The sequence below is a fragment of the Pteropus alecto genome, unplaced genomic scaffold (genome assembly GCF_000325575.1).
Source record: "Pteropus alecto unplaced genomic scaffold, ASM32557v1 scaffold3, whole genome shotgun sequence".
NCBI lineage: Eukaryota > Metazoa > Chordata > Mammalia > Chiroptera > Pteropodidae > Pteropus > Pteropus alecto.
This window is the reverse complement of record NW_006442484.1, coordinates 54,949,782-54,965,219: the sequence shown is the minus strand read 5'-3', so window position 1 is coordinate 54,965,219 and position 15,438 is coordinate 54,949,782. Positions and strand designations below refer to the sequence as shown.

Below are 15,438 nucleotides of genomic sequence, written 5' to 3'. Positions count from 1 at the left end.
TTTTGGGGGAATTACAACACAAGAACCATTGCTTGCACTTATTAGAAAATACAACAGATTAACCTTTTTGAAGTCAAACAATATCAGTGTCTTTACCTTGTCTGTAGAAAGTTAAACTTTCCTGTTGATATTTTTAAAAAATATTCTCTTCATTAATTCAAATGTAGTTAAAATATAGAACGTGTGTAAAACGCTAGAACTTTAACAACAAACTATTAGAAAATATATATTAATCAACCATGTAAGTGCTTGAAACAGAATAGAGACAGGAACCATGAAATATTTTGAGCAGTTTGAACCTATTTAAAGGGTTGAAAATATAATCTTGTTGCCATTTTACATTAGAAATCTATTCAGTAATTCTAATAACGTATAGTATTTCCTTTAGAGTATTCTTAATGCATGCTATTTTTTAAATGCATTATTTTATTGGGAAAACAATTCTCGGTAGTCTATCCTTACAAAGAATCCAGCATACAAAGGAAAGCATGATGGTATTACAAGAGACCAATAACTTCCAGACTGCCCAGGGAAGCATTCCAAGATGTTAACAATCCAGGAGGGGAACTTTTTAAAGCCATTTTAAAGGTTTCTAGTGCCGTTAACATGAAAGTGAGTTAGTACAAGAACATTTTTATCTTAAACAACCGGAAAACTTTTAAATATAAAAATGACAATATTCTTTCTAAGCAAATGCGAAAAAAGTATTATCATGGTCAGTTCTATGCTTCAAAATTGGGAGCTTAGAGAGGAAATTAACTTTTAGGAGACTAATTTCCCTGTTATACCTATTTGCAAGGAGAAATTAAGACAAAAACCTCATAAAGTTTCTTGAAATCAGTACCTACTCACCTTCCGGAAGCTGTTGTGCCAAAATAACAGTGGGATGAAGCAGAGCAAGAAGTAACCAGATCCCCTTTTGCACAAAGCTCATCATGTCTAAATATCAGACATGAGACTCTTTGTGCGAAAAGGAGAAAAGAAAAGCAGTTCAAAGTAGCACCATCAGTTGTTCCCTGCCCTTCAGCACCGGGCCCGTCATAAAACTCAGCCACTGAGATTCTTTTGCTTTGGCCTTAAATAGGAAAAAGTTTGGCTTCCCTCACTTTCCAGCCCCTTTCTGAAATATGAGAGCAGCACCCATCCCCTTAGCAGTAAAAGAAATGATTAATATGTCTTTTTCCCTTATAGAAGACACAACCCACAAAGTAAGAAAACTAACACATCTGGAGCTTGTATGCATCTGTTTACATATAAGTTTGTTACATATTTTAGTCACATATATGTTTGTATAACTTAAGCATATACATCAAAATACTCTGCCTTGTGTTTTAATGAAAGAATTAAATGTATGTATTTTTTATTTCCCCTTATAACATTAACAATTACATAATTTGGAGAAAGTGCTTGATGCCCTTTGCTTGGGCATGGCTAATTTGCAAACCTTATCTTCCTGGAAGTGTTTTATATTGGAATTTTGCCAGATTCCACTCTAACTCAATTTAAAAAGGGAACTGTAAAAGATTAACTGAAAGAAAAGCTTGTTTGTCCCTTCTACTCATCCACCCACCCTGGGTCCTAAAAGTTTAATTTCAGGCAAATGTCAAAAACTAAGTATCTGAGCTATATTTGAATGGCATCTTAAAAGTTAGATACTTATCTATAGCTGTTTCTATTTCTCACAAATTTCTTTAGCCAGCCAGAGTAATTTCTTGTGAGATTTCAAATTTTTATGCTGCTGTGAAATCCAGAACAGATTTTTCTAGAGAAAAATTTAGTCTTTTCACATCTTGATTTTTGAAAAACAAGAAGAGAAAGAACTTATCACATGAACTATCAAGAATACCAGAAGAATTTCTCATTTTATCTGAATTGGTATAAAGATTAGTATAAATATTTCCAAATTTAGACTTTCATTTATATAAATTCTGGACCACATTAACACAGCTTTTTCAATGTATTTCTGGATCTAAGGAGTAATTTCTGGAACATATTTGAAAAAGGGGTATATACCATTTATAGGTCTTTAATAAATCTTTGCAAGAAAAATATGCTTGTCCATATTATCAAGATATTTCTAGTAATCAAGATGTATTTCTTTATATCCTAATCATTAGTCCATAATTACTTCATTCATCTCTGTATTTTACACAGGCTTTTCAATTCTAATCAAAATCACCTGCATTTATTATATTCTTTCCATGTTAATGTAACCATGCCTATCTCCATACATATGTGTGCACATAAAATTCTTCCCACCTCACACCAATTCATGCAAGTCACTTCTTTAAAAACCAGTTCAAAATTTTTTTCTTTAAACTTGTTTTTATCTTTCTCTTTTTCTCAGTTCATGTTACTCAATTCACATATTATATATATATTCCCAAGTGTGCATCTATTCTATAAGCAAGGACGGTAGAAACCAATTTCTCTACATGCCCAGTACAAAAAGCACAAAGATGTCCCAATGTAGATGACATCATCTGGTGACAGGAAAAGAGAACTAGTTGGACCAATCTCTTGTGCATCTTCTGATTTTAGATTGGAGAATCACTACTTTAAAGGGAAAAAATAGCCATGATAAAAAGCTTTTTTCTGGATCATAGCAGAGATATTGGGGGAAAAGACTGTTATATACGTCTTCCTGTCTCCCAATCATCTTCATTCTATACTTTAAAAAAATTTGCTTGTATTCAAACCAATTCAGAAACATGATTTGTTTTCCTCTTGGTGTCTTTGACACTTGCATAAAATTCATACATCTATATTTATTATCTTATTACTTTAGATGGTCAATGAAATTGAAATTTATTGAATTTCTTCTTTAGAATTATTTTTTACTGTGAAAATTTAGATACATTATTTTCTAGATAATGCTTTTTATGCTTTATTTCATGTATGATGTTTATTGTATTTTTGGTTTGTCCTAAAATTCTTATTTGAGTAGCTATTCAAATAAAAGTTTTGTGCTAGGAGAAAAATTCATGATTGATGCATTCATTTAGGAAAAGTTAACTGATATTTTGCATGTAAAAGTATTGTTGTATCTTAAGGCATCCATGATAGATCCAGAGATAAGAAATCTCATAGTCCATATTTTCTGATTTAGTATTCTTCACTACCTTGAGCAATTTGGATCCTTTACATTCTGTGTCCCAGATCCTATTCCTCCACCTCATGTCAATGTGCTTTTTAATACGGTGTCTAGATGAATGTGGATCTGAGCTGGTGTCATAACTGGGTGCAATACACACATTGGTGAATCCTATTATGCAATCCAAGAGCTGATGTCCTCATAGTAATCTATACACACATTTCTTTCTATACATCCCTGACTTCACTGATATTAACCAGCTCGCACAAACATTCCATTTGCTCTCTGGATTACATGTGGAGTTTTAACAAATCTAAACACCTACACCAGATAACGCACTGATTGATCTGGCTCTCCTTGAGCAGAGAGAATGGCTGGAAAGATGAGGCAAAGCAAGGGTGTGGTGAATTATCAACCAAAAATTCAAATATTTTCCAGTTCAGTGGAAAACGGAGTTTGGGAGAGATGCATAAGCACAGCTGTGATGAACTCAGTAGGCCAGTGAATGTCAGCAGTGCTCTCTACAATAGCAATAAGAAAATCAATTATCTCCAACATGAAAAACACATGTAAGAGAAGTCTCTCTTTCTCTATCTCTTTCTCTCCCTGCTTCTCTCTCTCTCTCTCCCCTCGACCTCTCTCTCACTTGCTAGTTGTTCTACTTCATGTGTGGTTTTCTTTTTTAAGACGAGAGGTGTTATTTTTATGGATATTTTCTATATGCTTTCCAATCGCCATAAGCTCCTTTAAAATGTAAATGTGATAAAGATTCACTTAGAAATAGTCTGAATCCATAGCAGAATTGCAGCCTAAAATATGGTAACATTCTACAATTGTAAAACACAGTGCACAGTTTCTTTGCTATTCCTAGAGAGGTAGATCAGTTCACTTAGTTTACATGGGTGGAACCATATTTACAGAGCTGCGTTCCCTTTAAAAGAATTTGAACAAATACCAATAGGTGTGCAGTAGAGCCAGAAATATGGTTGAAAAATGTCATGTTGTAGTTGAAGGACTTGGGTGTGTCTAATCATAGATATCCAAGATTGAAGCAATGACATTGGTAGTGGGACATGATAGGCAAATATCTGAGTGATTATTATGACCAATTCTTCAAGAGCTTTTCTTTAATTACTTCTTAGTTCCCAAGGTGGAGTTAATTGTCCTCTTAATTTTGTTCCTATGGAACTATATTAATAACCACTTCTTTTTAGCCTATAAATTTGGCTTTTGGACAAGACTCACATTTCCTTGATGTTTAGTAAAATGAAGTGTGGTACAACATAACCATTTTAGAAACATGAAATATCTCTATTCCTATGTATATATTTTTATATCCTTTGCTGTTAAGCCTTGTATTTTTCAGCTGAAAATTACCCCAAGATTGAACAGAAAGTTCAAAGAGGTTACATGACTTTCAAAATTACTCATTGGAATTGGAACTAAATAGTATACTTGCCAAAAATTTTCACTATGTTTTCCACTTAGATTAGTCACTGATTATGGTAACAATATTTGTATACAATTTAGGAATTAGGTGAATATAAATTTGGCACTTAATTTTGTATTTTTTTTCTAATGAGGAGATTGTAAAAGAATGGAAAAAAGGGAAAGAAAGTTATAGAGTTAATGGTCAATTAAGAAAAATATTATACTTTTGATTTTTTGGTTTATCATTAATCTTTAGATAATTTCTGGTATTGTAATTTTAAAAATTTTGAGGAAATACTCATTAACTTATACTGAATGATGAGTTCATTCTTAGAGCATGCAAGAGAATTTACATGTGTTTGTGTGTTTACCAGTTTATACATATGTCTGTATGTATATTTATATATATATATATACCTATAAAGGTGACGAAAATTTGAGCAAGTATAATTTTCTGGAAACTACCTTAATGTACATGTATGAATTGTGAAATTTTCTGAAATATTATTATGTCCTCCTGAATGAAGTCTTTATATACTTATGTTTCAGTGATAATTATTTGCCATCATAATTATTATTGTAATTATATTTGAAAATTCATAGAAAGTTGGAATTCATTTCATTACCTAACACACTGACTCATCCCACAACAACGTAATTTACTTTATAAATTTTGCCACAAAGATGACACAGAGGCTAGGATACAACATTTTGCAGGAATTCAGGAGTTCCCTGTTGGGTCTTCAGCTAACTTAATCATTCTCCGGATTGAGGCTCCACTCTGCAAATCCCACTAGAATCTCTATCAAATATAATTTGTCATCTGAGTCATACTTAGGAATTTTCAGCAGTATCCAACACAGCTGCAATAGCTTTTCAAATGTAGCCAATTTTGTCTGAAGATAAAAAGAAGGCCCAAATCACAATCTTCTGATAGAAGCATGAGATAAGACAAAGCCAAACTTTTTGGATTTTCATGCTTTAAACAGAGACTAATTTTAATTTCTATCAATATTTTTAATATTCATATACTCAACGGGGGCCCAGAATTATTTTAATACAAATAATTCTTAAGGACACAGAGATTTAGAGCCTTCTGTCTCTCTCCCCAAATAAATGAAAGTAAATGTGGCCTTACCATGTTTAACTTCTCAAGGCTATTACTCTATACTACCAACCCCTCTTCAGGTCAGCATTATTGCTCATGTCAAAAATATTCTACTGAATTGTCTGAAGACTTTATGGTTTGTCTATATGTTTAATCATGTTTACATAAGCTCTATATTTAGATATGCTATTGGTCTATGGAATAATACCAACAATAAATCCTTGGTAGAAGGAGGCTGTAGCAAATAAGCTCCTTTTGTTTCCAAGGATCTAACTAAATGTTGCCCTCTGGAGTGTCAGTTTTCATGTGGCAATGTCTATTGCAGTAGCTTTGCTTTATAATTATTGATGTATTTATTTTATTTCTTCTATAGGCCATTCCAATTTTTTTTTTTTTTTTTACCCCAAACCTTAAGATCATGCATAGCAGCAAGCATAGTCCCTTGTACATAATAGGTATTGATATATGTAAAAAAGAATGACTGGTTGGAATGGAGTATTTAAAATATTAGGCATTGTCTTTCTGTCATTTTGGAGCCTGTAGAGACATGCTGGAAAGAGGATTTCTAAAATGATAGGTATGTTTGCAAAACTGTGGTCCAAAGCCATTTTTATTGGCTTAAGTGGGGTTTCTGGAACCAGAGGGAGCGCACGGCTCTTGTTAAAAATCAAAATGCTTATTATGCCTGAGATAAAACTAAATTCGATTTGAGCAAGAAATGTGCTGATGTGTCCAAAGCAAAGAATAACAAAGTGACTCCTGGTGGCAAACCAAACAAAACTAAAGTAATTAAGGAAAGGTCACTTGTGCCCGTGGAAATAGTGGCATGGTTCATGCCAAATTCTGAAGAGATCTTCCTGCTATGGCCATTGGACACAGAATCCATATGATGATATACCCTTCAAGGATTTACACTTACTGAAAAGTAAATGAATAAAAGCCTGGAAGGAAAAATTAGGCATTTAATAATATAGGCATTTCTTAAAATTTACAAGACCCAGACCAGAAATCTGCCTCTACTCTTCACCATTTTACTGATGTGAGCTACATTCATAAAGCAATTAAGTCAAAACAATTGGCTAATGGAAACAAACCACTCCAAGTAGAATACTTCCACATAAAAATTATGCCATCTCGATTATTCAGTGTTAATCTTCAGGTGATGCTGAAGAGATTACTATTACTTTATTTCTATTCTTTCATATCCAGCCATCCTCTCATCCTGCACCCCACTCCAATAAGAGACTCTTTTAGTTAATTTCTGATATGCAATTCATCCTGTTTTAGGTGCTACCTTTTAAACAAATGGAATGGCTCTTTTTGCAATACCTAATATATTTATTTGTTTCCATGCCTTTGCTTATGCTGCCTTTGTCTGAAATGATCTTTGCTCATCCCTACATGCTCAAATCTTACTCAGTTTTCAAGACTCTACCCAAAGATCCCCTAACATAGGAAATCTTTCTGATCCCCCCTGTTGAAATCATTCTCTTCCTCCTCTCAGCTCCTTTACCTTTCTTGTGATTCTTAGTTTATCTTAATTTATAGCTTTTTGTCTCCTTTACTAGGCTGAAAACTACTTCAGAGCAAGATTCTAATTTATTCATCATTTTGTGCCCCATAGTAGTTATTACATTGCTTTGCATATAGAGAGCAATAATAAATATCAAATGGTGTGTGATTTAAGATAGGAAACAATTCAGTAAAATACATATGAAGTAATATTTTTTTTGTATTCTTTAGAACTCATGTAATTTTTAGTAATTTAATTATTTCCAGTATTTCCATCATTCTGAAAAAAAGGAAGGTCACTTTCTCCAGCCTAGGAAGTCTTTGGATTCATAATGGATTTTTAAAACTTCCAGATGTTATGAATTATTTCTAAAATAGAAAGAAAAAAAACAATAGAACTGGTTAGCAAACAAATTAAAAGCAGTCAAACTCTGTGTTTACCACAAGTATCACAAATAAGAGACCACTAAAAAAATTTTAAAATGGAAATAAATTTTACAGGTAATTTACCACAAATTATAAGAGAGAGTGACAGAAAAGTCAAAAGTTAATTTCAAAATGAATTTAAATAATTGAACTAGAAATGCATCACAATTTTAATTTGCTTTTTTTTAAGGATAAAAATAAAATGCCATATAGATGAGAATCATGAGAACAAAATGCTTCAAAGAGGAATTTTTGCCTTTTATTTGTTTGAATTTGCTTCCCACGATTCAATTTCCTTGCAGTTGAAATTTTAAAAAGGAAAAAAAAAAAAAAGTAAAATATCAAATTAAAATACTGAAATTTCCCTTCCACAAATACAGACACCCCACATGTAATGTAAGACAAATGTGTAAAGCTTTATTTTGTATTGCTTGATTTTTCTGGTTTAATTCTCTGGGGAAGTATGGAAATTTCAGTCTGCTTAGTTGAGTATGTCAAGGGATATATAAAACAGGGGACAGTATCCTCAGAGATCCCTTGCATGTAAGAAGTGGAATCTATTCTTTGATTGTTAGGGGCAAGGTTAGCTGAAAAGTGGGCAGCCACATTGACCTAGATTCAGCATCAGGATTGTATCACTCTTGATGACTGCCTGGTGTGAGCTGAAACAGTCATTCCCAAAATTTTAGTTAGGGTGTGATTGACAGTGGGAGGCCAACAGCTGAAGGTTAGTAGTTGGAGACAGCACTGATCACACTAAGTAGGATTCTATGAGAGTTCCCTGACCTTCCCTATCTCCCAACTTGAAATGGTATAAGCAACATACTTTCATGATAAGGAAGAGAAGAAAAAAGAAAGAAATATGTTTGCTAGTTATTAGTTATGATGACTAATTAAGAGGAAATTCATAGCTAAAATAAGGAACTTGAATTATTTTAAAATTTCAAAATTACTATTTCCTGTTTGAAATAGAATTAAGAACTGATGGATTTTTGAAATCATTATCGATTTAGTGGGGGGAAAAAGAGGGGATGCATCTTGGGAGATTTTACTAAAATTAACATCAAGTTGAAGAAGGTAATTTTATATCCCCACTTTTTGCTATAGCCAACACTAGAGCAGAATATGGCCAGACAGTCAATTGGGACAGCATGACACACCACTGGAAAAAATGATGTTGAGTGCAAAGTTACAAGAAAAGTAAAATCATTGTTGAAGCCACGTTAGCATACCCTGCTCATAATTATATCGGATTCTCTAGACACTTCTTTTGGAAGATTCCCCAAAACAAAAGCAGAGAAATTACATAAATGGTTTTCCAGTCCAACCTTTCTGATTTAGTGTGTCATAAGTTGCTTGCAGTATTTCTCCAAGTAGGGGATCCAGGAAAATTTCTAGGGGTTGTGGATTTTGGAATTTCACCAAACTGCTAATGATTGAGGCCATACTAGTTAGTAAAAATCTTTCCTAGCTGTTAATAAAAGGGAAGCATGACAAGTGAACTAAAATAGACAAGTGAACTAAAATAGACAAGTGAACTAGAGGAAACAATAGCAGTAATGATAACCAGTTAACCACTTGGGTACCTATGTATGCCCATCATGGTGTTAGCTTTCTTCATTATTGTTCTTCCCAGCACTATATTGGCGTAGTTAAATTTTCTTCTCCTTGGCTAAGAAAGATAAAAATAACACTTCTCATGTCCTCTTCTCAATAGCTTAGAACTTAGAGGAAATGAACATAAAGAGTTTGAGTCAAAGGAATATTAATTCGCAGGATTTAAAATACTGAAAAGGATGCCAAAGTTTGGGCCATATTGAATGGCTACATTCCAAAAGTGCTTAATTTATTTTCTGGTAGTTGTTTATTTATTAAAATAATTTACTTGATTAGTCAGAATTATTACTTTTTATTTTCTGAAAGATTTTAAGCTCCATGGGAAAAGGGTTGTGCCTGTTTCTCTGGTACCTAGTACACAGTCTCAAAGAGCAGGTACTCAGTAAGGACCTACTGGCTGATTAGATGCTGAGACTCTAGTCCAATACCAATGATTTTAAGCTTTCTGGTGATTTCAATGTTTTCCAGTCTAAATTATACAATTTAAGTTAAATTAAAAGCCTCCCAGTTCTCAACTTTGAATAATGGTTTCATCAGGATATCGTCACTTTGGAATAAAAGTATCCATCTATAAAGTCTTAAGACATTTTTCTTCTTTGCTTTTTTTTTTAAAATTTCAAAATAGAGTCCCTGCTAAGTGAAAGAAATACAAGAAAACTCAAAAAAATTGCCAGAGGCAAGTTTATTAACATTTTTCCAAAGCATATCTTGTTTGAACTGTTTATTTTGGACCACTATCTAAAAGATAATTTTTTTGTTTGTAAGAAAAAAAATGGCCTGTAATTGTTAGTTTGTGTAAAGGCAATGAATGGAGTTGAGTGAGAAAGAGGAAGAGAGTCTCCCACAATTAAACTATTCTCAGAATTTTTTTTTGACTGTACCACTAAGTCCTAAAGAGGGATAGGCAGAGATTCACTCATCCCAAAATAAAATCTGAAAAATATTAAGTATCTAATGCCTGAGGCAGCTCCTGGCACATAAGGTGCTCAATAAATATCTGTTTAGTGGCTAAATTATGAAGTGGATTTAAATGTTTTGGTTTTATTAGTATATAAAATGTTATTATCATGGAAAAAATAATTGTGCATGATTTTCTATAATTAAAACAATAAGCAAAGCCCTTCTTGAATAATAATAATAATGATGATAATAGCAATTCTTATGTAGTGCTTCCTATTACTAATAATAATGATAAAGCAGTTCTTATGTAGTACTCACACCTATTCTAAGCTTTATATATATAACAATTATATATGCACTTAATATAATATATAAAAGTAAAATGTATGTATTTCATGTAATCCTCATCACCACTCTATGAGCATGTACTACTTTTTATATCTGTTTTACAAAGGAGTAAAATGACTTGCTAAAGATGACATGGTTAGTGAACTGGCAGAGTCAAGTTTCAAATCCAGTAAGTTTGGTTCTGAAATCTGTTCTTTTAATCCCTAAATATTATGTTAAATTTAGTAGCCCTAAATGCTTTTAAACAGATTAGAACTTTATTATATTCAAATGAGCGTTTTCTTCTTCAATGAAAAATTTTGGGTAACTATACCATACTTAGCTCATTTTTTTTTCTCCCTCAATTATGTATTCATTTGAAACACTATTTTGAATGTTTTCATTGGTGGGTTCATTGAAGGTAGGCTTAATTTTTTTAAACTACCAAAAACAATTTGTTGCAATTTCTGGTAAATAAATAGGATTAAACGAGTTTGACATTGCATTAAGAAACAAACATGAATATAAGGTAATGATTCTAATTTTCTTGCATGTGTCATAAAATGATTTTAAAGACAATCCCATAGCGTAATGGATCCAAATGTGCTTTTGAAAAAATGAGGATAGAGTCATAGATGTATTTTTTTCTTTTGCGCTAGTAAAAAGGAAAGACTAGAAGAAAAAACCTTAATACTATATGGAATTTAAAAGTCAATGGGAGTCCTTTAAATCTATTGTCTTAAATCAAGAAAGCGTGAATATACTTTGGAAGACAGAAGTCTGTGTTAGTACAATCTCGTTCTTTTACTAAATTATATTTTAACTCTATTTTTGTTTTTCTCAGAACCTGTTAGGACAATCCAAGTTTTACTGTAGTCAGTATTAAGCTTGAATTAGCCAAGCAACCAGAATGTGAAAAATTAGGCTTTCTCTCCCCTTAGAGAGAGAAACTGTACAAAATGATCCCACCCTGAGAGTGCAGAAAAAACACAGTTTCCAACAAAGCTTACATATGTGGCAGAGATCTGTCCCAAGATGACGTACTTAGACAAATATTTCCAAAAGGATCATAGGCTTTATTTATTTTTTTTACAATAGTATTCCCTAAACTTTCCAACATTTCTCAGCTTGGTCTATTCTTTATCACTTTCTCTTTTCACATTTTTCAAAAGTGACCTTGATTAATTTTTAATTTCCTCAAAGAAAATTTTTTTCAAACAACGTTTTTATTTTGATGTACATTCTTATTCAGTGTCATGAAGCAATTGAAGAACATGAAAAACAGTTAAACTGGAAGACATTGTGGATTATTAACAGTTAAATAAATTCAAGAAGCTAACCACATTCTAATTTTTATTTGATATATATATTTTTTACTTTAATTATTTGAGAGATGTCCCATTTGCTCTCACTTTATAGATTATTATTTTCGAGGACATTTCCACATTCCACATTTGTTGCCTCCAAATTACTTTCTTACAATTCAATAAGTGCTTTCGGATGAATAGTATAACCACACATAGACTTTGTTTTTTTAGTATAGCTTTTTTCTCCAACTCAAGCAGGCTTTGCCTAATATAATAGCATTGTGACTCACTTGCCTTTTCTGTGCTTACGCTTCCACCTTTGTGCATACTGCATGCCTACTCCCTTAATCATTAAGACTTGGGATATAAGGTTCTGGCCAGCAGTAAGCTTTCTAAGAATGAAGCCTCAGGTCTATTGATCATGAGAACAATAAGTTTCAGTTAAACTAAGGATAACATCTTGGCTTCAGGTGTGTTTCAGCCTTAGACCCATGGGAACAACCCACTGACCACCTTCAGGGGATCAGACAGGAAAATGCTATGGGTGACTCGTGTCCTGTCCAATCAATAGCACCCAGAACCCCAAATCCCCTTACTTTCTATGACTAATAATTCTTCCCCTATGTAACCTATCCCCTAGAGGCCATGGGGGAGCCAGGTCTTTGATCAGTAGCTCTCTTATGTCTCCAGGACTTGCCACTCTATAATAAATCTTTACTTTCTTTGCTGCAAAACCTGACTTAGATGCTCGCAGGGGCATTTAGGCGCATGCCGGCAGATGGACTCCTTTGGTAACAATAGTGGCATCTAGTTGATGGCTCAAATCATTTCCATTTAATTAATTAATCATGCTGTCGAATACCTACTGTGAGCAAGGCAAGCTTTAACCCAAAAAGTATTGTACTTGCCCTAAAGAGATTAAATCTATTTAATATTGAACAAATCACTTGGCCACTGGGCATAAATTCATTTATGAAATGGTAAGGTTAACATATTTTGACTAGTTTATTCTACTTAGAACATTCAATAATTTTCTTTAAAAAATCATATGGCAAGCTTTTTTTTTCCCATTTAAAAAGAAATTTCTATTATTTTCTCCAATTTTTTTCCCTCCTATAATATATTTTATATCTATTGACAAGTTTCTGTTTTCCAACTAGCTCCCTTAGAAATAGATGCATCTTTTCTCTAGATATAACAGAATATTATTCTTTTTCCTTGAGTACATTATTATAAAACACAGGTAAAGAGAACCAAACCTTTCTTTACATTGCACATGAAATGTTTTCTCAACTGTTCAGCTGTTTAAGCTCTCTCTGGAGCTGACATATGTATGTTTTTCACTTACAGGTCATGTTAGATTTGTTTATACTTTAAAATAGAGGATTATATATACTCTAAATTAATTTTTTATTGTTATTATTTTATTATGCTTGAGTTTATTTTTGTTTTCAGTTGGAGTAGACTGATTAATTGATGGGTCTTAATTTTTTAATGGGATGCTTCAAAATGAGGAAATACACTTACAAACTCTCACTAATAGTAGATGACATTAATTTTTTTGTTGTTGTTCTGTACAGTTTTGTCAAATAAGCCTAGAAAAAGGAAGAAAGAAGCCTACATTTTCATTCCAACCATAATGTTTCTTATACCAAGAAATCAAGGAAATTTACATCAAGAGTTGTAGGATTTTTAAAATTAGTATTAGCTACATGATAAATAATTGGAACTTAATTTTCACGATCCAGAAGTGGGGTAGTTAGTCTATTAGCTTTGTTGAATTGCCGCAGGCTCACCAATTGAGTCTGATTCATATTGTCCTATAGAAAACCCAAGGTTTTGCATGACTGCATTATTCTAGCATTTCAAATTGAATGCTTCAGTCTGACTTAGGAAAGTGCTAACAGTATTGTAACCCTTATTTGTATAGAGAAGAGTGAATATGCTTAAAAATGATAGGACATAAATCTCAAAATTACTACCTTGCAATTGGATAGTTCTACATATCTGGTGCTAACTGGAAATGCTCAGCTTTCTTCTTGATACTGAAGAGTTCATGTTAGTCAGTTTTGACAAAGTCTCTCATATTATCCTTTGCTGAATAAGTGAAAATCCCTTGGTGAAATGATATTGAAATAAGAGGTATGAAGTCAGTTTGACTAATACTCCTATAGAATAATGACTAATAGATGCAGCAGAAATTCTTATCAAATTTGTAGGTGATACAGAGCTCCACGTTACATGATAGCATTAGGATTACAAATCTAAGAATATAGTGATCGTGGGCTTTTTATACAACACAATAAAGTTGTGTAAGAGATAAGTATAAAAGCATCAGTAAAAACTGATTGCACAAGGATATGGAGAAAAGAAATATAGTCACATTATCGTAGTTGATGTAAAAAAAGAGACAAAAACAGTTGGAAGGTTTTAGTTAATCCTTTAGTGAGTGTCTATAATGTGCTCAACATTATGCTAGGCATAGGGCTTAGTGATGAAACAGACCTGTTCAATGTCTTTAATAAGTCTACAGTCTGGGATAGAAGAAGCAATTTCAACTCAGACTGATAAATGTTATGATAAAGGTGTTTACCTACAAAGGATACATAATCCAGTATGTCTTGCTATCCTTCACCCTCTTCACTATCTGGAAAAGACTGAACAAAATGGTACCATTTCTACTTTTTCAACCATCCAGAATAGTCTTATAAATGTAAAATTGAGCAATAATACACACTGAAAACCAAGGAGCTTTCACAATACTTTCTCCCTCTCCTTGATAAGCAACGGACTTGCATTCAGGTTATGTACCCCAGTAGCTTTTATATGAGAGAAAGTAGGACAAAGGATAGATAGAAAGAATATAAAAAGTGCATTAGTTTTTTCTTATATCTAGATCATATCTCAATATCCTATAAATACTCAGAGTTGGAGCAAACACATCCACAAAAGCCATTATCCTCTGAACAAGCCCCATTCCATAGTACTATGAATAATATTAACAATGAGAGAGAGATGTGATATACTATATTGTAATGCATTTGAGAAAGAGTTCTGTCAAATGCTATTTTAAAAAATTTATTTATTTTAATTAGTTTCAAGTATACAGTACATTGGTTAGACATCCATATAGTTAATAAAACGATCCCTCCAATTGCTCTCTCCCTTCCCTTACCCTCCACCTAACCGACGTTAGGGAATGTTAACTGCTTTCCCGATGTTGTGCTCTCCATCTCCGTGACCATCCATCAGCTATGAATTTGTACTTCTTTAACCCTTCACTCCATTTTCCCAACCACCCCACCCCCCTCCCCTCTGTCCGTTACCAAATTGTCTACTATATTTGTGAGTCTGTTTTTGATTAGCTTGTTCTTTTTATTCCTTAGATTCTGCATATAAGTGAAATCATATAGAGTTTGTCTTTCTCTGTCTGACTTAAATACCTTCTAGGTCAATCAAAGCAATATCTTTTTCTATACCCTTCCTTTTAGTCTCTGTGTGTCTTTTTATCTGAAGTAAGTCTCTTAGGCAGCTTATGTAGGGGTCTTGTTTTCTTATCCATTCAGCCACTCTATCTTTTGGTTGGAGCACTTAATTTTTTTCCATTTGAGATACTTTTTGATAGGAATGTAGTTGTTACCATTCTTTATTCCTGTTTTTGATACATGTTTTTTCTTCTTAAAGAAGTCCCTCCAACATTTCCTGTATACTGGCTT

The 15,438-nt window shown here is 32.9% G+C and overlaps 1 protein-coding gene and 1 pseudogene across 1 annotated transcript in view; one reads left to right on the top strand and one right to left on the bottom strand.

Moving 5' to 3' along the window:
* COL3A1 (collagen type III alpha 1 chain) overlaps window positions 1-1,027 on the bottom strand; it is a 38,718-nt gene extending 37,691 nt beyond the window's left edge. The window contains 1 exon segment of the mRNA XM_006921276.3: window positions 853-1,027. Within this exon segment, the coding sequence (XP_006921338.1) occupies window positions 853-937 (85 nt within the window). The 5' untranslated portion in view covers window positions 938-1,027.
* A 5,185-nt stretch (window positions 1,028-6,212) lies between these two features.
* Window positions 6,213-6,555, top strand: LOC102896475 (annotated as a pseudogene).
* Window positions 6,556-15,438: the final 8,883 nt, after the last annotated feature.